Genomic DNA, 27,814 nt, shown 5'->3' on the forward strand with positions numbered 1-27,814 from the left:
CAGCCCACACCAGTGGACGTTAAAGTTTCGTCTCTCTCTCTTTCTCTCCTACATCGTAGGGAACACACACGCTTACGAACAATGCAGCTGCGAATACAGACGGAGCTAAACAGGCGCTGTTGGCGTGGAGCAATAAATTTTAGAGGCGTAGCCCCTTCCTTCCTTTTTTTATTTGCTTTACTCGTGGTTTCGGTTTTCCAAAAGGAAACTGAAACCGGCTTGTGATGTCACGCCGTCGCATCAACTGATCTCTATTACAGTGAGCGAAACATAGTAGATATTGGTGGTACCACGCATACTACGCGCTTCCCCCTTCTCTCACAAGCTGCAACATACACCCTTTCGTACCCTTGTGCGCGCATAATTGTTTCTAACTGCCAGTTTGACTCATCACACAGCGCACCAGGTTTGACACTTAACTTTGAAGTGTTTTTCTTCCAAGATTGGTGCAGGTGCGTGCCACTTTGATGGTGTATTCTACCTTAAAATTTTGCTTCAATTGATGAATGGCCTTCAATAACTATCTGCATGGAGTCAGCGCCCTTTGAATTCAATTCAGCTTTTTTATCTTGCATTATTTCACAACTCCGAAAGCTAACTGATCACTTGTCTTTTAGTTAGACATGAGAATTTTATGAGCATTCTTGTCTGTAATGGTCTGTAACCTGTAATGGGTTAACCTGATCTGTAACCTGTAATGTAATGGTCTGTAACCTACTGCTCTACCTGCTGAAAGACAGACCGATTTATGTATATGACTATAACCCATGGATCAACTTTCTTCGTGGATTTGACGTGCATAACACAAATATGACATAATGCACCATGCAGATGTCACATTTAAAAAAAATATTAAGTGGAAGAAAAAAGTCAATGTCACATTGGCAAGAAGCTCTTCATGAAAGAGTAAAGGGTGAAAAATAAGGAGAGGAGGCAGCACACACAAGTGCTACTCTTTCATCACGTAGTACAAACATGCTTAAACTGATCTCGTCAAGCTTTGTCCATTCAAGAGCAATATGAACTCGCAATCATAGGTGTACACTAATGAACCATTCAAGTGGATAACAGTCACATTTGCAAGCCACATCCACACAACCGGATCTGACAGCCTTTTGACAGCTGCATTCATTAGCAAATGTGTACACATTTTCTGTGTACACACCATGACAGGTTTTGAGCATACTGTCAACAATCAGATCCTGCCAGATCATGTGCTACAATGTTCCACAGAGCTCCATGAAAATGTCTTAACGAAGTACTCCAAGACTAGATTTAAGTGCCCAGATCTTCAGTATATCTAGAAATGTCTAGCAGAAATGAATGAAACTGATATGTACAAAACTGAACAAAAGTTGTGATGTGCAAAAGCTTTTTGCAATACTTACCTCGCTTCAAATATGAATGTTTGAAGATCAAATTCACTCAAGCACAGTTCTTTGTATACAGTTAAAAAAAAGGAAAGCTTTATTTCTGAAAATATCTCTTAAAAAGCATCACCAGAAGCACAGAGCATCTTTGTACAGCACACTTTGTAACAATTTATTAAACAAAGGTAGACTTGGTTGAGTGTTAAATGTATACAATTTTCAGTTTGTCTTTCCATAATCCAGCATTAATGTGTGACAATGTTTTTTCCACATTCACTGCCACTGCCCCGGACGGGAAGCGGATTCGTCATGGTCCACAGTCTCTGGAATGGAGGCCGCTCAGCCGAACCTGATGCTCTGAATTATCTGGAAAATTGCTGGAAAAAAAAAATCAGAAAAACAATCAGGATTTCAGTACAGAAATGGCCAGCTTGTAAGAAAAAATTACAACTATGTTAGAAATACTGCACAATTTGATTAAGCATTGTATGCCGTTAATAATAACAAGGCAACACTAAAGAAACTGGCACATTCTACAACGTAGAAATGATGAGACAAATACTATCTTGAGACAGTGTCACATTATACATCTTACAGTAAACAAGGACCATCACACATGGCCGTTATTAGTACATGATCCACCTAACACACCAATGCTTAAAACGAGAACCTGTGTATGGGAACTGGAAACAAGTACTGACGAACATATGCTGTTCTGCGAAAGCACAGGCACACTTGTAGTGGCATGGCACAGAGATTAAAAAACATGACCAAAGAACATAACCCACGCTGAACATCATCCACACAATTTTGCAATGGCACTTAAATTGGCAGCCTGCAAGTAGCATGTGCAAACTGCATTGCTAACTTTTGCCTGAGCAAGGAAGGAAATGTAACCTTGTTTTCAATGAGGCCACTTAGCTGAAGTAGAGTTGCTATTGTTTTTGTATGCTGTGGGAGCATGACAGCATGGCTTCCAACACAAGAAAAGAGGACACTACATGATATTGGGAAGTTACCGCAGGAGGACATGGGACTTGAAGAAAGGGACAACACGAAGCTGTCTTGAAGTCCCGTGTTCTCTTGCGGTAACTTTCCCAAATCATAAACAATCAACTGGCCTACACCCACTCTCTGCTATGGGACATTACATGTTACCCTACAGCGGTTATAGCAAAAAAATTTTTGGGGGTCTTGAATGCACCTAAGCTAACTGTAGCCGGTCTTGCCATTCTTGCTTAGTTCACCTCCTTTGCCAGGGCCCAATTGTGCTCCAGCCTGTTCTTTAATTGAGCAATTCGAGCCACTTGCTTCTCTGAAGATACTGTAGCCTACAGTAGTTATTTTTACCTTGCAGCTCTCCTGACTGAATGCTTGTGTTTGGCTTGATTTATACTATGAATCTCTGTGCGCAAGATACATATGCTTTACAATGATGCCACAAATGAGCTGAGCCTACAATTTTAGGTAAAGCAACAGGATGAAACTGCGCTACTAAAATCACATGAATTAAAAAATAATAAAGAATAGCACCCCTAAATGAAATGCACTGTTCTAGGCTAAATGGGCAGAATAGAATAGACTACTTTTGTGCATGACAGCACATCATCTGGGTCACCAGACACATACAATCAACGATCATTCTTGAAACCAGGAATATATGACATGTGTACAGTGTCAAGAAGAATTTGCACTATGAAAACCTTAAAGAAATGTTGCCACACTTTCATGAATGTGTAAGTTGAAGTTGCAAATCAGCCACAGTAAGGTGGAAAAATGAAAATGGGTGTTTTGAAACAATAAAATTTGGCATAGAGCTTTACAAATGAACAAGTTACCAACAGAACAGCGAAAGTTAATCCAAACTAAAAGCAAGCGCCTGCTCCAAGCCCTATCTGTGCGCTAACGTATATTGAAAAGCACGGATGTTTGAGGTGCTTTTTGTTAAGCAAGACGGTAACGATATCACTGGCCTCTCCCAACGTCATAAAGTCTTCCCCCATGCCTTCAACCATACAATTCACACTCTGTCCTGCATCAATACAGCACGCATGTTACTTTGGTGTTCACAAACACACCTACAACTCTGCAAATTAGAAGGCAATGCTGTCACTTGAGTTAACTAGTTCCTGCTTTTTTTTATAACACTCCTCAGTGATTCTTAAGCTGTAAAATTATAGTCATGCACTATCTGCATATACAGTGGAATCTCTTAACAAAAATTGCTTAAATGGAGCTACCTCTGACACAGAACACCATCCTCATGGTTGGTTGGTTTAGTATTCATGCAATTGCATGCAGCTTTCTCTCTCAGTAAATAGAACTTCTTATAGACGGAACCAATTTCCCTGGGCCCTTCAGGTTCCATTTAAAGAGAGTCTACAGTATACTCACAGATAACTGCGTAGGGAAGTGTTTCTTCGGCAACTATTGATTGCAGCAATTGCCAGAAAAGTTCAGGGAGAAATTGTAGCCAGGGCACATTTGTGAATATTCAGGGCTTTGTAATGAAGGCCACATATTGCAATTCCCACGTTTCTGTGTAGTTGCGCAAAAAGCTACACAGTTGCTAGATTGCTTGCCACAATCTGCTGAACAGTTCTTGACTCAAAATTGGATAGAATTTACAAGCTGATCACTGAACACCACAAACCATACAATAAAACTGTCATTCGTACATACTCATACATAGGAGGTTTACCTACCCATTAATTAATCAAACTTTCAGTAGACACTGCCAGGGCATGCATACTAAGGACTTTGAGAACTAAGTACCCTTTAGTGAACAAGCAATGCATATATAGAGCATGAAGCACCAAATAATCTTCCAAAATACCCTGCCTTAGGCATGCGTAAGTCAGCGGAGTCGTATGAAGATACCCTGCATGCTCCATGAGCTCAACTGCAAATGGTTTGCAAAAACGTCGCTGCAGAGTACTACATATAGCAGCAAAATAACAGCCCGTGGCAGAATATGCAAATGATTTTAAAATGTCAAGTTTCCTCTTCCTCTGAAATGATACCACTGTGCAGAGCACATATATATGTATGTATATATATGTGTGTGTGTGTGTAAGGCACGAAGCATTTTTTCGTGCCTACATAGCGAATCAAGCGCTCGTTGGTAGCGGTGATTTTCCGTTTGCGTACGCGCGTGGTTAGAACAGATACGAGTGTGTCGCGTAGGTCAAATTCACTTTGCCCTTCCTGAATTCGCCGACTGGAGGGAAATACGTCGCAGTTCTGAGGCCAAGCGTGCAACGGACCAACCATATGGGCCCGGTCACTCACCGGAGCCGCAGACTACGAAGATGAAGAATGCGAGGAGCCATGGGCCAACCGGGTACTTTTCGTCCTGGGGTTTCTGTTACGGAAACGTAAATGGCAAAGAGAAAAAAGAATAAAAAAAATGGCAAACGCCAGTACAAAGGCTTTGTGACAACTGCGCGAAACAAGGCCAGCACGGAATAGCTACCGACATGTGCGTCAGCACGACATAAAAGCGATCGCAGATGCGCGACTGCGAAACAGGTGTTCGCATTTCGCACAGTACCGGAAACATGGAAAAACGCGCACTCCTCTGCCGCAAACGGTTGCGAATTTAGCAAGAAAAAAAAAAGGGGGGGGGGGGACGACAGCAAGGATAAGACAAGCCGGGGAACGAGCAGTGCACAAGCGGTGTAGTAGTCGGCTAAACAGGAGCACGTTGGTGCGCAGAGCTGAAGGACCGGAGTTCGCTGTTGTAGCAGACGTGCGATATATAACTAAACGGTTCGCTCTCGAGACGAAAGGGAGGCGACGGTGAAAGTGAACCCCGTAGATACTTTTATCGCGCTCGCTATCTTTTTCGGCAAAGATGCCCAGCTTCGTAGACGACCATATTTCACTGGCACAGCAGCCCACTTCCGGTAAATGATGAAATCGGATCACCGAGATATTGAATATTGACTCTCACGCATCCGACAGACAGGATTTTTCTTCCGACACGTGAGAATTAAAACAACGCGTTACAAGAACGGCGTGCAACGTCAGCGACAGATGACGCGTCGCCGAGCCGCAAGTTCATCTTTTTTGCCACGGTCAACGCACACAAATACGGTTGCGCACGACTGACGTGAAGTGCCAGAGCTGATGCACAAATGCGTTAAAGAAATTAAAACGACATACGCATTTCAAATACGCGAACAGTTTGATTATCGCTTGAGGGCAATCTCCCCCTCTGTCTCTCCTTTTCTTTTTGGTTTCGGTAAATGTGAGAATCGCGACACCGGCGTGCACTACTTACCGTAGACTTGGGAACGTTGCCTCGTAGTACGACGTTTTTACTGGCCTTCTCGTTGGCCATGCGCATCCTCTGGCTGTTGACCATGGTGAAAGGTTGTGGTTTTGGGATGCGGGGCGAGTCGCAGAATCACAAACTCTCACGTAAGTACAACGCGGAGGAAAGCCTCATGCCACCGAACTTGGTTTTATACGAGCCTTGCGCTGCTGCCTTGTATTCATACGCATCTATAAAGAAAGAGTCCCTACGGCCTACGCAAATTTTAACAAGGGCATCCTTACACATTCATTTTGTGAGGTTTTAGTTGAAATACAACGTAACGAGAAACTTAAATCTTGCTTGGAGGTTCCACTAGTTTTGCGCTTTAGAAGAAAACGGCATTGACAGATCGGACAACGTGGCACGCATGCCGGCCAGCGGGGCTATCTGAATAGCGCACTAAACACACACAACAAAAATGGCAAACAGTAGTTTCGTTTCTGTTCTGTTTCTTTATGAACACAAATGTTTAAAATGACATCTTACACACATTTTTTATCACATTTTTAATTTTTATACTATTTGTGCAATAAAGGCAAGGTGTCAAAAATTAATTTTGTGCATTAAGTTGTGCGTCTTGGCAGGGCTTGTCAACCGTCTAGCAGCAATGACAACTCATTCTCGCGCGCTTTTTATTTGCGCTTAGCGGCGTACGTCTCGCGGGAAGCTTTCGCTGTTATATCGCTTCTTGCGTACAACATACGGCCATGATCAGGTGAGTTTATAAATTGTATGTTGAAGCATAAAATTCAAGTAACGGTCGTATCTTCTTATCCTATCCTGTGCTAACGCTGACATGCCTTGTCGCAGATTTTAAAGCGCTGTCGTCTGCTAGAATATGCCGGCGCACTGTTGAAAGTTGGCCGTCTTTGGCGTTTTGTTTCCGCAGAAATGTGTGTTTCTCTTACTTCATCATGCGTTCATCTTGTTTCAAGGACTGACGAAGAAGTGCAAGCGTTCCTGGAGCGCGCCAAGTTGGATCGGAGCGACCTGCAGCCCGTCGCTCAACCGATTTGGTTTGCACAAGAAAATCGGAGCGCACTCCGGCTGTTGGAGGTCGACAAGGAACTGCTCAAGACAATACGGGAAGGCGAGAGGTTGGTATGTCTTGCAGTTTCCCTAAAAGGCGTTCTTACGTTTAACGTTTTATGCATTCCGTCTAAAGCTGTGTCGTCACGACGTTTAGACACGTTAAATACTCGACTTACTTTGAACTCCTCAGGCTAGTTTTTCGTGGTGAAGAGGACTCTCCTGCAGTCGTGTGCACCGGTGACCGCACCTTCGAAGTCCGCGAGGCGGACATATCCAACTCACTCCTGCTGGTACCAACGCTTCGGCTGTCATCTGAGGCGGTCGGAAACGCCGACTCAACTTCTGAAGCTTGCACGTGCCAGGTACATGATCAAACTGCATGGTATATAATGTGTCATGACTAGAATGGAAGGCAGAGTGAGGTTGTACGGAAAATCGTAAAAAACACGCCATCATAGTCATCAGGGTGGAATCTTGGTGTGACGTTTTCTGGGGGCCAGAATTAAGTTCACAGTCGATAGCAGATGGAGCATTCTGCTTTAACTTATCACACAGTTTATATTGCCAGGGAAAATGAAAGGTTATCACAACAGGCGTTTTCCACTACCCCAAAAAATGAAGAACAAATATAAAAGAAAGCTTGAACAGAGATGCAATGAAACTTTTGTTGTTGATTGCTAGGCAATTGAGTAATGCTCAATTGCTATATCTTTTATATAACTTGTTCAGCTTCGTTCGCTATATTCATTTTATCGCCCCTCCTGCTTGGTTTTCAAACAGCAGAACGTACTAAATAAAAAATAAAATAAATAATACAAAAATACTTAATCCATAATCTTTCTTTATTTACAATTGTAAAGAATAAGAACATTGAAAATACACTACCTAAATAACACAAAATATATCTAGTTCTTTTCATGAGCAAATACTGTGAATGAAGGCATTCTTTTAGTACTTATACTGTTGTGTAACACACACCCAGTATATGTGACATGGCAGTGTGCAATGGCTTATGTATTCAGGTGCGCTGAAGCTGTGCATCCCCATGTGTGTTGACTGCTTGGTGGCTGTTTCAAAAGAGGCTTGCAGCTTCGCTTTGCTGTTCCTGTAGTTCTGTGCGCACACTTTCCTCGTGCTCTGTGCCCTGTACACAGTGGCGTAGCTAGGTCGTCTGGCACCCGGGGCCCATAGGTCTTCTGTCACCCCCCTCCCCGGGTGTAGCCGGCGGAAACAGGGGCGTCTTCAGACGTATATGACACCCCCCCCCCCCCCCCCCTCACTGGCCCCTTGCACCCGGGGCCCACGGCCCCCCGTGTTGCTACGCCACTGCCTGTACATGTCTACCACGCTTTGGGAGATGCTAGATGTTGCCATTTTGCCTCAACTGCGGTGTGCTTTGGAGTTTGGCCAAGTCTGATCTGCATTCATGTTGTGCAGCTGCATTCTGGGAGTGTCAAGCCATGTTTCTCCTCCATCACCTTGACACAATGTTCGCTCCAAAATTCAGTACCTCAGTGCTTCCTTATCACTTTCTTGTCCAGGGATAGCAACATTGCAATTAAAAGCCCTGTGGGAATACTTGCTGAGCTGCTCCAGAAAGTTGTTGCTGAAAATGTTTTGTTTACAATAAACAGGTACGACGTTCCCTCTTGGTGGTGACCATCTGGGGTGGAAGGGCATCTTAGGTAGGGCAAGTTAAAGTGAGAGTGCACAGCCTCCACCCAGCAACAACACAATGTATAAGCAGGGTACCCGTAACACTCTGTCTTGCAAATTTACAGCAATGGACAAGGCCGAGAGGGGATCAACAGCACAGAGAGAGAATCCTGGACACTATCGTGGGGCTTCTGTGGGAGACATCTTTGCCTGATGAATTTAAACTCCAGGAGGCCGTGCACTCGAAGGCTTAGTCGATTTCGATATGAATGTACTGATTTGCGCCACAGGGGAAAGCATACTTGTATTTTCCGCTCCCACTGATGTCCTCTAAATAGCTATCACGAGTAAAAAAAGGTGTGGTTCACATGAATTGCTACAAACACATTGTGTCATGCAGGTCCTCCAGACGTTCCACAGCTACCTGGAGCTCCGCCAGTGCTTCCCCCGACTGAAAAAGCTGCTGGAACTACTTCGCCAGAGTCCGTACAAAGGTGCAGAACTTGAGTCCGTTGTCGATGACAGCGAAGCCACGCCTAAGGTTTGCTATTCTGCCTTTGCCACTTCTGTTTACTTTCTGTCAGCCAGTTTCTCTGACAAATGTGTCACACACATTTGAGCTGCATGCTTCTACAATACCAAGAAAGACACTGTTGCTGCGAGAAGAGGCCTCGTAAACCGGAAAATACCTAAAATCGAGAGGCGAATGGGGATGCTGTCTTGAAGTTCCCAAGCCAGCCAGCTGCGACATCGTGGATTTTTACGGTCTTCTTGTGCCTGGTTATTGTTTTATTGGCAATGAAGAACTACATTGTATTCTAAAATGCCCAAACACTGAACTTGGCAAGTTTCAAGACCATTTACTTAGCCACATCATTCTGATTATGAAAATATACCTTGATGTCCATGATATCACACTGATATACTACCACTGGATCTCAGCTTGAAAAAAAAAAGTTTGACATTCATTTTCTCTTTAATATACAACCTATCATCATGAAATGAAAGAATGTAGAGTCGTGAAAGAGTATGTTAGGAGTCTGAACTGGCTTAGTGTTTCTTCTGTAGTGTTTCTTTAAAACAGCTAGAACAGCCCAAAACTGCAGGGCTAGTGTTGTTGCATCAGTTTGTATAATATTCTTCAAATGATGACTGTAATTAAGATAACTAACTGAAATGACAATATACAGTAAACCACAGTTGCTACAAAAGTATGATATACTCTTCATCTGCATTACTTTCCAGTATACACTTGGGAACATACTGGAAAGAGTGCAGGCAAGCGAAGTTGAAATCAGGCAGGCCATTGAGGAGCTGCCAGTGGTCGAAATCGATGGTGAGACCTCTTCTGCATATGCACATTCAGAAACTGAATACGTAGTCGAAAATACTTTTTGCGGGATTTCTTCCCTGTTTCCTTTCTAATCTTGAATAAAGACACCTTGTCTACGGAATTATGAGATAAAATGTATAACAAGGATGACCACTCCGCGGGTTGATAGTTATCTAGGGTGCAGCTTTTACAAGAGCTGAATGTTGTGTTTAGAAGCAGCCATTAACCCCTAATGAGTCTCTGAAGTGCCGGAGGTTGTATGGTGCGTGGTAGCCATGTTGGAGCAAGTAAACTGGCTTAGAATAACTTGTTTTTGGGCTAGTCAATTCACACCTTTTAAAAAACCGCTAAACCACCTCAAATAAATTTTAAAAATGGAATCATGAGCTTTTCTCTTGCCTTTTCTTCAAACATTGTGATGCCAACAGGGTAATGCATGTAATGTCACTGGAGTAAAGTTGTTCATTGGTTTGTACATGAGGGTCCGATAGTCTTCTGGTGTGCCTTTGCCATGAAGTCGTGCCCCTGCTCTTTCCCATTGTCTCGCTTGCCTGTTGCGCACAATGAACTGTAGCATGTTTTGCACTACACGTGTGATGGCAACAGCATTTAGATGAAATGCACACAGTCCTGATAAGTGGAAGTTGTTGCTTTCAAACAAGAAGGAGTGCTAACATGATGTTCGGTATTGATGTAGTGTGCATGTGTCTCCTAGAGAAGCACATAGTTAGGAGGAGAGAGCACCTGTGGGAAGGGTAGCAAAGGCGAGAGAAAATCCGCTCGCTCGCCTTCGAGCTCAGGGTGGCTTAAGGGTGCTTTAAAGCAATAACAGTAGTGTTAACACGAGAGACACAAGAAAGATGACAGGATGTAGGCTGACATAGCGTTCACCTTGTCACCTTTCTTGTGTCGGTCATGTTAATGCTACACTTATTATTTTAAGCAAGTAAACCTGCAGTCTCAGTGCATCAGGTGCACAGCTTGTACTTCAAGTGAGAGAATGCTGCACTGAAATACCAGGGCAGAACATTGTGAAAAAAAAGATAGAACTTGCAGTTCTCATACACGCACACACAAACACAAAGCAGTGGCTTATGCTCGCTGAAGTAGGTCTTGAGGTTGGCACATTGTTGCGTTGATGTTTTTTTTAAACATTCTTGGCAGGTGTGGTCACTGTAGGGCGATATTGTATAGAATTACACGTGCACACAAAAGCTCTCTGCTTAGAACATACATCATAGCACATAATGAAGTTTAATGGTTTGCATTGTATGTTCCTGTTAATGTACCATTCAGCTGTGTGCTTCCCAGCATACACTTAGACAGCAAGTGCTGGATCCCTTGGTGACCTCATCACTGCACTGTTTCTATTTTCAGTTCCTTCTGTTTCATTGTTGCAGCTGCTGCTGCTATCCTTGCTTTTTTCTATATATTCACTTGATCTCTTAACCACCCTGTGTCATTTTACCTTTTGCCACCCTTTCCCCATTTGCCCATTCCACAACCTCGCTGACTCTCGACAGATTGAGAGAGGTTACCACATACATGCTGCTAGTAAAACGTAATATCTGCTCAATGTTTATTCTGCACATACAGGCTTCTACAGACTTCTCGATGGCGAGTATTACTACCGAGTGCAGAATTTCATCATCAACTACATCGAGTCAGAGTCTATACCACTGGACAAGATACCTGCTGGTGATGTTGTCGACAAGATCTCAGAGTTGGAGCCACGGTAGCTGAACGTTGCTTGATCGTAGTCTTGCTGCGGTGATTTTGCTGTATTACTCTAAAATATGCAAGTTGTACAAACTCAAATTTAATACCAAAGATAATCTCGTGGTAGTAGAGAAAAAAAATAGGTTCGTCATATCTGGATTTTTCTTGTTCCATGAAATTGCAAGGTCGATGTGTCACTATCAGTAGCAGTGTGTACCTACAATGGCAAATTGTTTCATTGTAGTGATGGTGAAGAACCAGACAGCCAGAACTTTTAGTATTCATGAATATAACTCATTATTGGGTGAACTCTTTAACTCCTTACTGTGCCGGGTCTTTGTACATTTCAGATAATAGCTGGTGCTCACATATATTTGAGAATATGTTCTACTATTCGTGTTGCACATGCAATCTGTGTAGATAAGACTCTTTTGGTATATAACCGCTGACAACATACTGAAAATTTGAGATGCATCTATGCACACCTTGCACCAAGCAATAACTTTGTAACAGTGGTTAAATGGTGAAAAGGGTCACTGGTAAAATATAAACAGTGTACGGATTCTAATATGTACTGTATTTCATTTTGCGGACAAGCAATTCCATAGTGCCTTAGTGTAAACCCTATTTTCTGGTAAACTTTTCTCTTCCTGAGGCTGAACTTCACTGCCTGTTTTTCTGTGAACCAAGGATATCATGCACATTAGATGCCATATCATGATGCAGACAGTGCCTTCAGTCTATATATTATTAATAAAAAAATGCAGCTTTACTGATAAAGGTTGAAAAACAGAAATCTTCACAAAGTACATGCATTTTTTCTTTTTTTTTCTTGCAGGGAGATTGTTGCAGAAGTGTTTCGGAGATGCACTACTCCGAACAGTGGTAAAGAAGCAATTCTCTCGACTTCTGTACATTTTATGCATTATTTGACACCAAAATTGGAGGCGGTTGGCTATGGCAGAAACATCAATATTTTCTCCACCAATCTTTTCAAGTGATTTGTGAAAGGGGCACTAAATAGATAAATAATTTGAGTTCTATTGGTAAAGTACCTTTCTACAATACCACAACAAGACACTCTTGCCACGTGGAGAGGCTTGGCGAGCCAGCAAAGATGCAGAAATGATAGACAGGAGGCTATGCCGCTCTGAAGTTGCCCCACAAGCTCACCATGACGTCGTTGGTTTTGACGTCTGCACAGGCCTAGTTAATGTGTTGGCCTGCATTATGGACTATATTGTGTTCTGAACAGGCAATGAATGAACTTACTGAATTTCAAAAACTCTTACTAATCCGCAATGGCTCAAATGAGAAAAATATATGTTATAATTTGTGACATCACAGTGATATACCGTGGCTGAAGTGTCAGCACAGATTAAAAAAGACACATTGAACTATGACCTTGGTTTTCTCTTATAATAATCACCTCATTGCCATAAATACAATGAAAATATAGTTTCGGAAAAGTTGAAAGCTATTTAGTGTTTCCCTTTAGTGGGGGTCCCTTTAAAGTTGAGGGGACACGAAACAGAACCATTAAGTCAAGCTAGAGTGATAGATTATGGTCCTCAGAAGTGTTGAGCATTTTTTCTGTGCCAAGAGAAGATTTAGCCACAGGCATAACTATACTTGAAGACAGCATGTCTCTTCCTCAATTTTATTCAATCATGCATGAAAATGAGCATTCATGACCATTCATAATCTTAAATGTTATTACAACACAATGCAGGAACTGCCCTCTGCTCCTAGAGTCTTGTACATCATTTACTGTTGCTCTGAGTCAGATGGTGATGCATAGGGGGCGCCATGGAATGACAAATGGTGCTTGCAGGGCAGTGTGAACAAAAAGTGTCGGTGAGCTTTCCTGTAGTAATGTCTGATAAAAGTGGCCAAGCTGCATTTTCTTCACTACTCAACTGCAATGTAAATTGCTGCCTATTATAAATTGTTTATTACTTTTGACAAAGTGTTTCCAAAATGATGCATGCTAATAATGGAACCTAGTTCTGAATTTCCAAAGTGGTCATGTCGCTCCTCCCACATGCTTATGTCATTGTGTTGTTTACCGAGGCACTGCTGTAGACAACAGTAGCATATTTGTTATTTTTGAGCACTAATTACACTAGCTTCATTTAGCTTGTGCCTTTAGTGTCTCTTCAACAGCACATCTCCTGAAAGTCCTTGCGTTAACTTTATGAGGAAGGACATCATTTTCTTCATCTTTTGCTCTACTTAATTGTTATCAACACTCATAACTGCTGTTCGCTGCATGCAGGAGATGAGTTCTACACCCTAAATGGTGACGTCGTCTGCAAAGCAACAGCTGATGTGCTCCTCCGAAGTGTGGAAAAGGTTTGTTCGTTTGTGTCACTGTTGAGTGCTAAGCCCACAGAGGCCTGTTAAATATGCGTCTGGTTCATCGCACCTTCTGCACTAGTTAAGAGCATGCTGCACCATACTCCTCAATTCTCTGGTGCAAAATCATACCCCAGCATCACTGTCGTCGATTGCGGTGTTGCGTAAGCGATGTGTCAGTGTGGTGGAGGGAACCTCTGTGGAGCTAAAGTATCTCGCGTATGATTCACAGTTCACGCTGTGGCCATTGTGTGTGCCAACAAAGCGGGTGTTGGCAATCTTTGCAGCAACGTTTCAACTTAGCTAGAATGGTTCTTGGCACTTAGCAATTTGTTGCGGCCACTAGTTAGTGAAGCATCTTCTAGCTCTCATTGACTTATTTTGGTTATCCATGCTGTCTTACCGAACAAGTGTTCATGACACAGCGCTATCAAAGCTATTTTAAAAATACACTGAAAACACCGAATAGAAAGGTCATTTCAGTTGAAAAGTGCAGGGCAACAGTGACTGCTTCAAAAACAAGTCCTCGTTGAACTATTTGCTCCAAGTTGAAGCATTTCATGGTTATGCACTGTTAATCAATTAAAGCATCCATTATTCTGTGACCCTTTTCTCTTGTTTATGTTTCTGTGCAGTTCAACCTCAGTGAATTCCTTGAGGTGTGGCAGAACAGTGTTCCAGAAGGCGTGCAGACGGATATCAAGCAGTTAGAGGTAAAATCCACATTATTTATTCAGCACAACATTCCACAGCTAGCACAGCTGTTACAGTGCCTGATGGTGTTCCAGGTAAAGCCCAAACCCCATGAGAACGATATTATATGCAACGGCAACAAGCAACGAAACAGGCTGTCAGGCGAACGGATTGCTTGTTCTTGTCACTCGATCGCTCGATTATGGAAATCTAGAAATCGTCACTTGTCGCCCGGAAGTGCTATGACCAACTAGTTAATAGTGCGAAAGCGTAACTGGATGTACATCAGTCAAGTACTCCCGATCATCACACGGAATGAGCATATGACGAAATTTTAATACGTGCAAGAATAAAAATATACTGCAAGACCTTCAGAAATATTTTATGCTGCTCTTTACAGCAAAACACATCAACCTAAATTAGTAAAGCACTGTCGCGTCACTATTGACATGTATTTGCTTTCCTCATACCGGAAACGCCGGGGAGGTGTCGCTCAAAGTCGTCGCTTGCGTGGGGTTTGACTTGTAGGCGATGAGCGAACGCAAACAGCCATCTCCATCGCGCCACTTGTTGCTGTCGTGTTCTAGATCGCTTGCATGGGGTTTATACTTCATATGAAACATTGATAACCAAAACTTGTTTTATGTTTACTTTTGAAACTATAAAGTGTGATGAAAAAAAGAACATATAAAAGATATTTTAAAAGCAGTTAGCATATTCAAAAAGCAACATCTTATGCTATAATTAAAGAGCATGTCCAATTTACTTTTTGTCTTTTGTTTACTGGTACCAGCTTCTGCACAGGCATTCTAAGTGTTGTAATCTAATGTTGATGCTCTCACAATAGCACTGTCAGAATTGCACATAAGCTATACGGAGGGAGTAATATTAAACAAAAGCAATACGTACATGACTATGAAAGCAAGGCAAATGGTGTGTTCTAGTTGTGTTGATCTCGCTTTATTAATTACAGGGGCTAGCCCTAACAGACCGGACATCCACGCCTGAGTGCATCTACCTCTTTGACAAGTGGGATCTGCCAGATGATGCAAATGAACGGTACATTATTCATTGCATCTCTAGAGGTTACTCATATGACACTTTTTACGACATTGCGACATTTTGACATTTGCTCCGGCTTGCTCACTGGTATGCTAAGCTCTTGCATTGGGCTGCACAATGACTAGCAGCACAGCAGGCAATCGAGCAAGCCACAGCAAGTGCCAAAACGTTACGATGTCCTGCTCTCCCGCATGACTACCTTCCATATCGTGATGTCACGGCTCACACACCACTTGGGAAACGAAATTGTTTTGTAGAAAAACTATTAGAATAAATTATTTAGGGCACTCTGACGCTTGCCGATATTTTACTGGGGTTTCGAGGGTCAGGACTTTCGTGTAACGCAAGAAATGAATAGTCGAAAATGTCATGTCAATATACTTTTTGAAGTCCTTGTGTACTACACATGAGTTCTAGTTGTCTTGCTGAGTTGGACTAGGGCAACGAATCTAAGCTTGCCATGCAATCAAATTCATTGTGCAGAGAACTGCTGACTTGGCGGACTCATGTTGAGAGAAAAAATGCACGAAGAACTGTTGTGAAAACTCTAAAGATTTGCTCAGTACCCGCATCATTTGTTAATCCAGGTTTATTTGGGTTTTCTACATACTATACATTTCAGTTTGGTTGAATTTTTGGAGTGGAATGGCCAGTGCATTGTTTTTGGATTATGCAATAGCAAGTTTATATGGAAGGTTGCAGCCGGAATTTCGTACTTCTCTTCGCAGTTCCCACAATGCTACTGCAGATAAACAAGCTGAATCAGTGCAAAATATTTTTCCTGTAAACTGGTACTTTCCTGGTACTTTAAAATAGTGATTGCAAAATATTTAGTCCAAGCTACACATATACTCATACATATATCTATGTGCTGCTGAGGGCCAGGTTTGGCAACAATCTACACCATAATGCATGCCTGCTACAATTAAAGTACACAGAAGTGATATATGACTACGTGCCATGCAGTTAAACTCTTTTGGCATTACTACATTTACATGCATCCAAATCCCCTCGTCATGCAGAGGATGCTGGCTGAGGGACATAACATACCTAGCCTGCCGTAATGCAAAATCTGGTCTTGACAGGGATGTCCAGATCCCAGACGCAGATATCAAAGAAACCGAGGGGTGCATTATTTTTTGTCACTGAGAGTAAATTGCTTGCTTCTGTGCAGCTACTTTTTTTTAAAACATACATGCCAGCCCTTCAGAATTTCCGTAGTGTTTACGAATTTGGGCTCGTTCCGCAGTTTTACAAATGTTGGGTCAAGTTTTGCGAAATGTTCTGCTCGTGAAAGAGTTTCGCTCATCGGTCTCCGATGATATTTCTTGAAAGTCTTCTGATGGTGAAGGGATGCACATTTGTTGCAAGCGAGTTTATTTAGACAAGGGCCTTAGCAGGCAATATCGGCAGCGGCATAATCACAGAAAACGTCATGGTGATCTCAAGAAATTAGTCGCTTGTTAGTCTCGGCTGTTCCGAATTCGCTGCTGCGTGTGTGCTGTGCCTAAATGTAAATCATCGTCATATAGCGCGTACGTACACCGCAGAATGTGTGTGCTCGGGACAATCATTAGTTCGTGGCGATGATTGATCACCAACACCGGTTTCGGGCTGGGCACAAAAGTTGCCGCACTGGGCACAAACTAGCACACACTAGCACAAACGCGTGCACAGACGACTACGCGCGCGGGCATTCTCATTCATATTTGCCGCCACAGTGTTGGCGTTTCGAAGCATCCGAAACTAGGGTGCCCCATCCTAAAAAGCTCCACCTTATCCGACCCTTCTGCTTCACTGTAGCCGTCGCGGGACAAACCGCGAGTGGTGCTTAATTTGCAGAATAATGTAAGGACACTTCTAATTTAAATCGCAAGAAAGAAATGTCAGCTGCGCCGTGCAACAGTCGGAGCGCGTCCGGCGCGTCTGCAACTGCAGCGCCCTCGCCGCAGCGTCCGCATTTTTATGCGTCACGGGCTTCACGCGCGCGTCGTTGCGCGCGTCAGCACAGCCTGCGTAACCATAGCGTGTGACTACCGCCTGTGTTTGTTCGGTGACTAAACCGGAAGCGCCGGAAGCATATCAGGGGCATGCAGTAAAGTTGGTTCTTTATTCTGTAGTAAAGAAAGGGGAAGATGGCGCCTCCGCGCATCGTGCGAACGCCATCCGAGGAGCAGGAGCGGAGGTCTCGTTGTGCCGAAGCGAGGCGCGCCCGCATACGTGCCCTAACAGAGGAACAACGTGCCATTGTGCGCGCGATGAACGCTGCAGCTCAACGGCGGAGGCGCCAAAGACCCGAAGTGCGAGCGCAAGAGGCCGCAGAACGCGTACGACGTAGGGAAGAGCTTAAACGAGAGGCAGAGGGAAAACGACAGGTAGGGGCAAGGTCCACTGCAGTGTGTGTGATGGCCGAAGTGCAGCACGAACGGCGCCAAGACGCGGGTGTGCGGGAACAGGAGGCAGAGAAAAAGCTACGACGTGGACAGTGCACTGCAGTTCGTGTGAAGGCCGAAACACGTAACGAATGGCGTCAAGACGCACTGCAGGGTGCTGATGCAGATCACGAACGTCGCCGAGAGGCGGCAGTGCGGGTACAAGACCTCGCAGTATGCGCGCAAGACGCTGAAGCGCATCGCAAACGGTGCCAATACTCGGCTTTGCTGGAACAGAAGTTAGAAGCTAGGCTACAACATCGGCAGTTCAGCACGGTACGTGTGAATATTGAAGCGCATCACGAACGGCGTCAAGACGCGGCAGTGAGGGAGGAACGGGAGGCAGAGGAGAGCCAGCGTCAGCAAGACCAAGCAGCAGTACGTGCACAAGAGGCCGAGGCACATCGAGAACGGTGCCAAAACGCGGCAGTGCGGCAACAGAAGGCTGAAGAGACCCACAAATGGTGTAAAGAGGTTGCAGTGTGGTGGGGACAGGAGGCCCAAGCACAGCGCGCGTGGCGCCACGACATGGCATCGTGGGAACCGGCGGCCAAAGAACGTCGTGAATGGCACCAAGACTCGGCAGTGCTGGAACAAGAGGCAAAGCGACCGCGCAGCGCAGTGCGTGTACAGCAGACTGAGCCACATTGTGAGCGGCGGCTAGAGGCGGCAGGGCGGGAGCAACAGGCGGAGGAAAGGCGACAACGCCGACAAGACCGTGCAATACGTGCGCAAGAGGCCGAAGCACATTGCAAACGGCGTCAATGCCCTTCAGTGCGTGAACGTGACATGCACTCGAAACAACGACGGCGCATGGTGGAGAGCCTGCAGCGGCTATACGCTGTTATATGTGCTACCAGCAGTCGTGGCACAACAGACCTACAGGGCATTACACAGTGTAGCCGCACTGGAAGTTGATATACAGACTTGGCATTCATTTTAGAAATAAGGCCACATAGCACGTTCTTCCATGCCACATAGTTACCGAAAGTTTCTTGTGTTCTCGCATCCTGGCTTTCGCCAACTGAAGAAAAAAAATGGAACCAGATATATGTGCACGCCTGTTTTAATGTAAACTTGGGAAAGTTGGTTTTGCATCTTCAAATTTGAGGCACAAAGGGCCGAGGAAACAGCATTTTGCGTGTTTTATTCTGCCTCTATCTCACTGTCTCCTTTCACATCTTATGCCTGAAGCTTAATACATACTTGCAACAGCGTTGCGCATATTATAAGCAATCTTTGCAATGAAGGTTATAGTGGTGCCATCTATTGTAGGTAGGCAGAGCAACCACCACAAATAAGATATGCACAGAGCAGCTCTGCCCTTCTGGTGACACAGATGGTGCTTGCTGTTCCTTCTGCAAGTGGACCACATTATTCTATCTGGTATTGTTGCAGATGATAATAAGCAAATACTGCAACCAGACATGATATTAAACAAAATCAACCACTAGATGCGAGCACAAGCATGTTAATGGTTTAAATGAAAGATAATTTTCTACCAGACTTCCTTACCAACGTAACATTCAGTAGATATATTGCAAAATGTTAACTACGTTGACTGGAATGGGTGTTTGGGTCGGTCGATGTGACATCAATACCAGTGAAGCAGTACACAAGATGTGGACAGAGGGAAAGTACCATGCATCAGTGCATGTGAGCAGCGAGTTTCATTTGTTTCCAAAGGTGGCATCAGTGCTTCTTGTTACTTTGCTTAAATGGTGCTAGAATAAAAATAGACACCGTATCAAGGTGCTAATTCAACTTTAGTATTAATGGTTTACTCTGATTTTAGTTCTTGTTCCAAGGACTTGTAGCTTTCACAAAGTAAATTGGTAGCTGAAGAGGATTGAAAGAAAGAGTCAATTCTTGTTACCGAGAAGCGGTACGAAACATGAACCTGTCAACTGCTCTTGTTCTAGAATGCTGCTTGACATTCTTGTGGCCTGGGCCCACCCAGTTGTAAACAGCCTTGTTTTGAGGCATAGATGGATTTTAACCAGTCTTGCATCCCCTTTTTTTACCTCTGCATCTGCAATTTCGCGAATATGTGGTGGCGATCCAAGATAGGCACCATGTGAACTTGCTGATTGGCTGAAGGAATATGTCGTGGGGAGCGTCAGTGGACGGACTGTTTCGTAAATGTCAATTTGACGTTGAGTGACGTTCATTCTAAAAAAAGTTTAGTGTTCTGGGTGGGTGTTCCAGCACAAGGATGGTAGCCACTTAGTTGTGGTACAGCGTGCAGCTACCCTTTGCTCAAGTAACACGTGCAAAACTAGAAGCATGCACATTCAGAGCCTAAAAAAGAAACACAGGTGCTTGAATTTCGAACAAAAATAAATAGATTGCTGCTTTCTCCTCTCTGTCCATATGGGTGTCAATATCCGAAAAATAGTACAGCATGTGCGCAATTTCACACTGTGCGAATGGAAGCTTCCCCGCCAATGTCTGTCATTTGGTTCTGCTAGAAAAGTGTTGTCAGTTCAAGCGTGCAAACTTTTCAATGGTGCCCCTGTCATGTGCTCCTCCTGTCCCTGCTTGCTGTTGCTCCTCCATTGCTCTGATGCTGTCACAATTCAAAAAAAGAGGTTTTGGGGCTTCTGTAACAGCTGTCATGCCGCTTTTGCATAAAAATTGCTGTCATGTAAAATGGCCTTCAGTTAGTGCTTTTGTATCTGTCCTTACACTTTCCTTTCTGTATGTATGTTTCATTGTTTCGTTGGTTCTAATGGTGACAGTAGGTGCCAAACTAAGAATACAGTGGCAAATGCACTCTTGACTAGCTTCAAAGTTTGTATAGGTGCACTGGTCAATTACATTCACTTATTTTTTCGACGTCACAGCGGAGGTAAACTTTCAGTGTTACAAAAGGACTACCACTTGGTATTGCTGTCTCTCGGTTTCTATGTTTTGGAGTGTGGAACCACATGTGGTAGGCACAGTTGTTTGTGGGCTGAGCTTGTGCTGAATACTTAGGTTGTCACCAAGTGTCACCTAGTGAAGTATTCAATTAACATCATATCAGAGCCAGCCATAGACTGCTGGGGTGAAATGTTTCTGGCAAGATTACAGTGTTCTAGTGCCACAGGGAAGCAGACGTGTTGGCTACTGAGCTGTCGCCCGAGATTCTATTGTAATAATTTGTCTGAAGATTGCAAGGTGTACAATGCAACTTCAGCAATGTCTCTTGTGTACATGTATGTTTCAGAGGCAAGAATAGTAAGCACTTGACTGGCACCAACTAAAACTTGTGAAATTGGAGTGGTCAGTGACAAAAAGGATGAAATACTGAGCTAGCTAAAATCAGTTGCACAATTCACTACACAGTAAATTTGGACTCTGAGACTGGCGAAGTGCAGGTCAGGTGATGAGAACATGGTTGCAGCTGCGCGCACACATTTCATGCTCTCACCTTGTTTTCTACATAGGGCAGCTAAAAGTTTTCTTTATTTATATGCATTTATCCCCATGTGATTACTGCAACGTCACATTTTTTGTAAACGCTGTGTTGTCTCTGATGTTCACAATTGATGCTGCTGCATTACTTGATGATATGGAGGATGTAAGTACAGCATAGCAAAGCCACCATTAATGTGATTTCACCTTTGACACGGGAAGATTAACCCAGATCATGCCTTGTCTGCCAAGTTTTGCTGTTTAAGAACTGCTGCCTCAACACGCTTGGACTGCAGCATTTTACCTTGCTCAACCAACTGCAAACCAGCTTTATGCTCTCTGAACATGATACATCAGGTTGTTTGTACGTGCCTTGAAGATTTGCACGTCCCATTCCTGTGCCCCTCTGAAACCTGGACAGAGATTTGAGGCGCATAGCTACAGAAATGTTGCAAAGTCAGCTAGTTGTAGGACTGTGGTATTGTTGATGAGCTGGTAAAGGAAACCAAAATTGAATTGTGAGGAGTTTCCTAGGAACTTCTTCCCTCAAGTGGGCTGCGGCAACACACGTGCTATGAGGACCTTTGAAAGGGTAACTGCCATGGTGCTCTGCCTCTCACTTGGAATATTCAGGCATGACATCACCATGTTCATGCTTCAGAACATCCCTGCAGCATAATTTCAGAATGCACTGGGACTCATTACCCAAAACTAAACTTCAGCGTTGATGTCATGTATCACAAGAATGTTTGTTGCATTTCTTTCCATTGAAGTTTATTTGTACATGCTTTTTTGGCATCCCTCTTTACCGACTACCTGCAACAGCAGTGGTCCAGATCTCATCTTGGGAGGAAATGGGACCTTGCAACTGCACTGCGTGCCATTACCAAGCTACTTTAGCTTTCACAATGTGGTACTCGCAGTGTTTGAGTGAATAAACATCTGCTAGGCTTAAACATGTCGATGTCCTACTGCACACAGCAGTGTGCATGTTGCCTTGCACTCTTTGGCCATACTTGGTCCTTACGCTACAAAATGCCAAATTCATCAGTGAGCATGTTCCTGCTTATTCCTTTCATACAACAGTGGGTGTGTGTCTGAATATCGCGCTGAGAGTAATTCTCTGCACAAGCAGTCTGAACCGTGGTGTGTGTAATGTTATGCCAGCAAGAGCTTCGTGCTCTGCGTGATGGGTGAAACTTAATGTTCCTCTTTTCAGTGAATGGTAAAAAAAAAAAAAGAAACCGTTGAATGAATGGTGCAATAATGAAGATGAAATTTCTAGATTGCTTTGAATAAATGGACTGGCTCACAAGAACAGCTATATACTGCTCATTTATTACTCAGGAATATTGCTGCCAGTCTTGAGAAGCTTTCTATTCATTGCACAGAGGCTGAGAAACAAGTAGACTGCAACCACTCCAGTATATTTCTCATGGGACCACAGGACAAGAAGCCAGAAAACATGCTAATAGCACAGTGTGGACCAGGGAAGTATTCTGTAAGAGTCCACCTAGTGGACTGTCCATTTCGGCCGCTGCTGATTGGCTATGGCCACTCGTCTCCTCCTAGCTCTTACAGCTGCATCCAATCAGTAGCGGCCAAAATGAACAGTCCACTAGATGGACTCTTACAGAATACACCCCCCCCCCCCCCCCAGGTTTCAGTGATATAAACAGGAGGACACTTTGACAAACAGCGCTTTAGTTGGGCTGTTTGTGTCCTGGTTTTCGCGCTTGTTCTCAAGCAAAAGTTGGATAACTTTACATTTATGGGAACCACTAGCGTGCCTTGTGCTACCTCAGGTTTTAGATATTGGCCATATCTAACTGCTTCACAATGAACGGTGTTTCACTCAATCTGCCATCAACAGATACTGGTATACAATTGCATTCGGTCCTCTGAGAGTGGATTGGCCAGTTGCCACATGTAATTATCGGTGCAGGGTGTCTACGGCCTGGTGTTGTCAGTATGTCGTCACCAGAATGCCAGCGCTAAACTGTTCAATAGGTTACGTTCTGAGAGTAGGTGGCGTGTCAAAAGCCAACTGAATAGTCCCAATTGTTCCTCTGTCTAGGCTGCAGCTGCGCCCAATTGCCCCCTAACCACATTGCTGTCCAGACTGCAGCTCGTGCTCAAAAAAGACCCAGAGCACAGTGTTGGGTAATATAATATAAACAATGGGAATGCTGTTTTCTGTCAATACTGCAGAGTAAGAAACAAAGTGTGACAGGCCAGGTGACAGCTTATATGCTTGAAGCACGGTGTGAAAATATGTAGAAGCATTATGATCTAGAGATTTAAGCTTTCTACTAAATTTCTCTTGTCTCCACAGGATTCATGAAAGTGCAGGTAAGCCTGTAGATTTGACAACACTGCATTACATTAGGTCCAGTTCCACACTTTGGCATTATGTTGCCTTACAGATGGCCATGATTGCAGCATTGTTCAAAAGGCATAGCTGATACTAATGTCGGTGCAATTTTAGCTGTTGCTGTCATTGTAGTAAGGGCTAAGTTGCTCTGGTGGTTGCAAATCAACTCTAAAAGAGATGGTCAGGATGGCTTTCGAGAATTCTCCTTAATGCATTAGATGTGGTACACTGCTGCTGATCAAACACAAGGTCACAGAATTGATCCCTCACTATAGCGGCCACATTCTTTTGGGGAAATGCAAGAAGGCTCATGGGAACCACATTTGTCTACAGTGGTAGAGTAGCTGGCTATGGTCTGCACCAGTGTCTGCAGCTGATACCTTGCGGTATATGTTTGTCCTATAGCGTATGGACTTAGCATACAGCATGACCAAGCATGGTGTCATGATGATGTCGGCATGTTCTTTTTTTTTTGCTATATATAGTGGCTAACTTGGCTGATTGATCACTCTATAAACAAGTGTGATACAGACTGTACATATGTTCCTGTATTGAAGTACTGCAACAAACTCCTAAGCAAGCACAAGCACTTTGATTTGCTGATAAATACTCACAGTCAAGTTGATGGCAATACAAAGCAATACAAGCATACCGGCCTTAGGTTCGAGAATGAGGGTGTCAAGGTGGAATGGCAAAGTTGTATCCTTGTGTGAGCTTGGCCACTTCGTGGGGAAAATTCAACAGTGATTGCAGGACGTGAGTGGCTTTGGCTTGATGCAACATATTTGAATTAATGCATCAAAGGCTAGCACTAGCTTACTATGTCACTTTGTGTTAAGTTCAGAACCATGTCTGTTTTATTTGTTTTTCTTTATGCACTTGCAAAATGCAAAGCTCAACCTCCATGCAACTATGCTGTGCAGAAATTCCAGCCTTTTGGTGCTCATGGGGGTGCGTGAATGTGGGCGCGAGTCTGAGTGAGCTTAGTGCAATTAAGGGAAACGGAAGACTTAAAGGAGGAAGGGAAACCTTTCTTCTCGAGGAAAAAGAAAACAAACTTAGACACAGAGCTGTAGCTATGGCAAGGAAAGTGGAGCAGCCCGGGCATGCACACATCTAGTGCACTGTGATTTTTAGCATATGCACTCGGCTACCATGATATGAGTCATGGTGGGCCCTGGCACATGCGTGAGTGGACATAGTTGCCATTACCGTATCTGTAGTTTGTATACTTCTATTTCTTCACCTTCTAAGTTAGACATCACATTATGTGCTTGTGAATACAAGCACAATGTTTGAATGCAGGAGCATTAGGCAAAGTACTTGCATTAGACTCGGGTATTCCCATACCGGATGCGTGATCCCACAAGGTAGGTGGCGGTGCTCAACATCTGGCAGGACGTAGCAATAATTATGGCACCTTGCAAATACAGAAAACATTGCATGCAGTTTCCTTTAGAAAGAGGAGGGGGCCCAACTGGAATTAAAATGGATAGGACTCTGTCACCTTATTGTTTGCCGAGTGAAGAGCGCTTTTCCTCCATTTCACTTAAAGGCAGCTTGGTAATGACTCCATGCCAGCCTGCTCCTTACATGAAATGTTATATTCAATAGAATCGGTTATATGTGTTTTATTTCACATAATTAAAGTTTAACGGTAAGTTCTGCTGGCTGCTTTTGCTTCTACATTCTCAGTTATTCTGTTTCTTTTCCTTCACCCGGTACAGGTTTGACACCCTTTTTAGGACAAAAGAAAGATGGACACTTGATGAGATAAAGCCGTACATAGAGTAAGTTGCTCTCAATTTCCTTTCAGCGTGAACTATTTAGTTTAAATATGCCACATTAACACCTCTGGTAACATAGTGGAGTAATGCTTTTGCGTACAATTCCTTAGAAAACAGAAACCAGTGCCCACACAAGGAAGAGGGTGTGTAAGCACTTTTTCAATGGTGCATGAACAGAATGACATGCTACATTTGGAGAGGCTATGCAGCACTCTTTAGTGGAATTGCAAAGCTTCTTGGTAACGAACGGTCACTGCTCCACAAATGCCCTTATGCAAGAATTCTTTCGGTGTGTTATGCAACAACATATTTAGAGAGAGCCACAGCGTACTGTTCACCTCCTTATAGGCATTCCCTCTAATCTTCTTATTCTGCCACACTGGACTGCAACTATCACCTAGCGAGATCAAGCTCTCTTCTTATAGATACGTTTTGATACTTCAAATCGTAATTTTTTTTCGTCTCAGATATGCAAGCCACCTGACATGCCACCTGAAAGATAGCATGCGTTTCGAACAACTTCAGGAGAAGATTATTATCCTCCGAGTAGACTTTTAACGTTTTGTGCTGTGTGTTGAGAAGAGCAGTTTCTGTTTTAGACCTTCATTAGCACATGATATAAGTGGGCCAGTATGCCTGCAGAATTCAAGAAATGTTGAAACGCCCTTTTAAAAGGATGTTAAAGGTGAACGAGGTCAAAAGTTTTACTTTTATTTAGAGTAGAGCTTTCTTTCTCTTTTCTTTTATCAAGAAAGCAACGTAAATATTTTGAAAATATTGTGTTTTCTTGCTGAGGCAGTCAGGAAAGCTGTCTTATTACAGTATGGGCTATGTTAAGCAGCAGCACTCAAATAAAAACAAGTGACTTAATTAAGCACATACCATGTTTTAAGCAACTTCCTATGTTGTTGAGCTTGTGGAGTCATGAAATCTGAATGTTCACAGTTTTGTTTGTTTGTTTTTTTCTCTAGAGATCTCTGTGTTGGCCAGAAGGGGGATGCGAATTCACTCCTCATGAAGCATGCACGAGCAGCGATGAGAAATGGTGTGCGGACCTACACTTCAAAGCGCCCCATTAGATAACATGCTGCACCTTAGTGCTCAACCACTTGGCATGTGGGTTTTGGAAAGAAGAAAAAGTCTCCACATTTCAGTGTTTGAGATTCAAAAGCCTGAAGCTATGGCTGCTAAGTATTTTGAGCAATGTAAATATATTTACCATGGTCCAAAGTGTACTTGATATGTGTTCTTTGGTATTTCTTCCACCTGCTTCTTATACGGCTGATGTCACCATGTGCATCAGCCATTCTTTACTCCTGTTGTGCTGCAATAACCTACTGTTTTACTGCAGCCTATTGTTTCCCTAGTAGTACCCAACCGAGGATGTACTACGAGGCCTGCACAAACTGGAATGTGTATGTACAAAAGCGGACGCGTGCCAGTGCACATCTGACAAGAGATGTTCATAGTTTGAATTAGTTTGAATAACTGCAACGCAAGTTTCTCAAAGTGAGCTATCATGTGCCTAAACAACAACAAAAAATCACGTGCAGCAAAACGAAGCCTGTTTTACTGTACTAGCTGTTATATTGGCTCCCTGCTGCTTTCACAGAAACACTAGGTTCTCACTGTAAAGAATGGTTTTGATATTTTACTGGTAATAGTTGCCATTATGCATAACACTGATGGCAAACTGTTTAAAAAAGACTACAAGAAAGAAGGCACTTTCAAACCAGGGACTTTCGCCTCAAAAAGCAGATGCTTCAAGCAACTGTGCTTGAAGGACACGTCCATGCGAGCACTAAGGCTGGTGTTGCTTCATGAGCGAGCCAGTGGTCTTAGTGTATGCCATGGTGCACAAGAAGTGAAGCCAGTGGCACAAAGTAAAAGATATGAGAAGGAGAGGAAAAAAACTAAGTTTATAAAACACTGTGTGATGCTGTGAATGATTTCTGCAACTCGTGCTGCCCAAAATAGTAAGCATTGCTGCATGCAACAATTTTACCGTAAGCTACTGCTGTTAGTGTTTTACACAAGGTTCAGTCAAGAGCAACAGTCTGGGGACCAGAGCTGCCACTAAACATCTTTTCTTTTTCTTCACAGCCTAGGTATGAAGGCTGAAATCAAGCGGTACATGCCTACATGTTCCTGTTTGAGCAGTGTCATGCAGCAAGACAATTTCACATTGCACGGACATGCTAGAAGAAAAGTTTTTTTGTTGATGCCGTGGTCTCTAGACTTTTGCTCTCAACTGTATATTTGAACTGGAATACATATG

General features: G+C 43.5%; 1 protein-coding gene across 1 annotated transcript; it reads left to right on the forward strand.

Moving 5' to 3' along the window:
• The first annotated feature begins 6,251 nt into the window (after window positions 1–6,251).
• Window positions 6,252–26,771, forward strand: LOC135916971 (sister chromatid cohesion protein DCC1). The gene is made up of 12 exons (XM_065450404.2): window positions 6,252–6,406; window positions 6,627–6,788; window positions 6,914–7,085; window positions 8,780–8,920; window positions 9,625–9,715; window positions 11,309–11,447; window positions 12,270–12,316; window positions 13,710–13,786; window positions 14,425–14,502; window positions 15,456–15,541; window positions 25,477–25,539; window positions 26,508–26,771. The coding sequence occupies exons 1-12, from the start codon at window positions 6,399–6,401 to the stop codon at window positions 26,617–26,619; spliced, it is 1,176 nt and encodes a 391-aa protein (XP_065306476.2). The 5' UTR covers window positions 6,252–6,398; the 3' UTR covers window positions 26,620–26,771.
• Window positions 26,772–27,814: the final 1,043 nt, after the last annotated feature.

This window comes from Dermacentor albipictus, chromosome 1 (assembly GCF_038994185.2).
Source record: "Dermacentor albipictus isolate Rhodes 1998 colony chromosome 1, USDA_Dalb.pri_finalv2, whole genome shotgun sequence".
Lineage (NCBI taxonomy): Eukaryota > Metazoa > Arthropoda > Arachnida > Ixodida > Ixodidae > Dermacentor > Dermacentor albipictus.

Bases quoted from the DNA above. Each gene is read 5' to 3' on its own strand.
- LOC135916971 (XM_065450404.2), top strand. The intron at 14,503-15,455 runs GTAAAATCCACA...TATTAATTACAG, and splicing joins CGGATATCAAGCAGTTAGAG to GGGCTAGCCCTAACAGACCG. The intron at 25,540-26,507 runs GTAAGTTGCTCT...TTTTTTCTCTAG, and splicing joins GAGATAAAGCCGTACATAGA to AGATCTCTGTGTTGGCCAGA.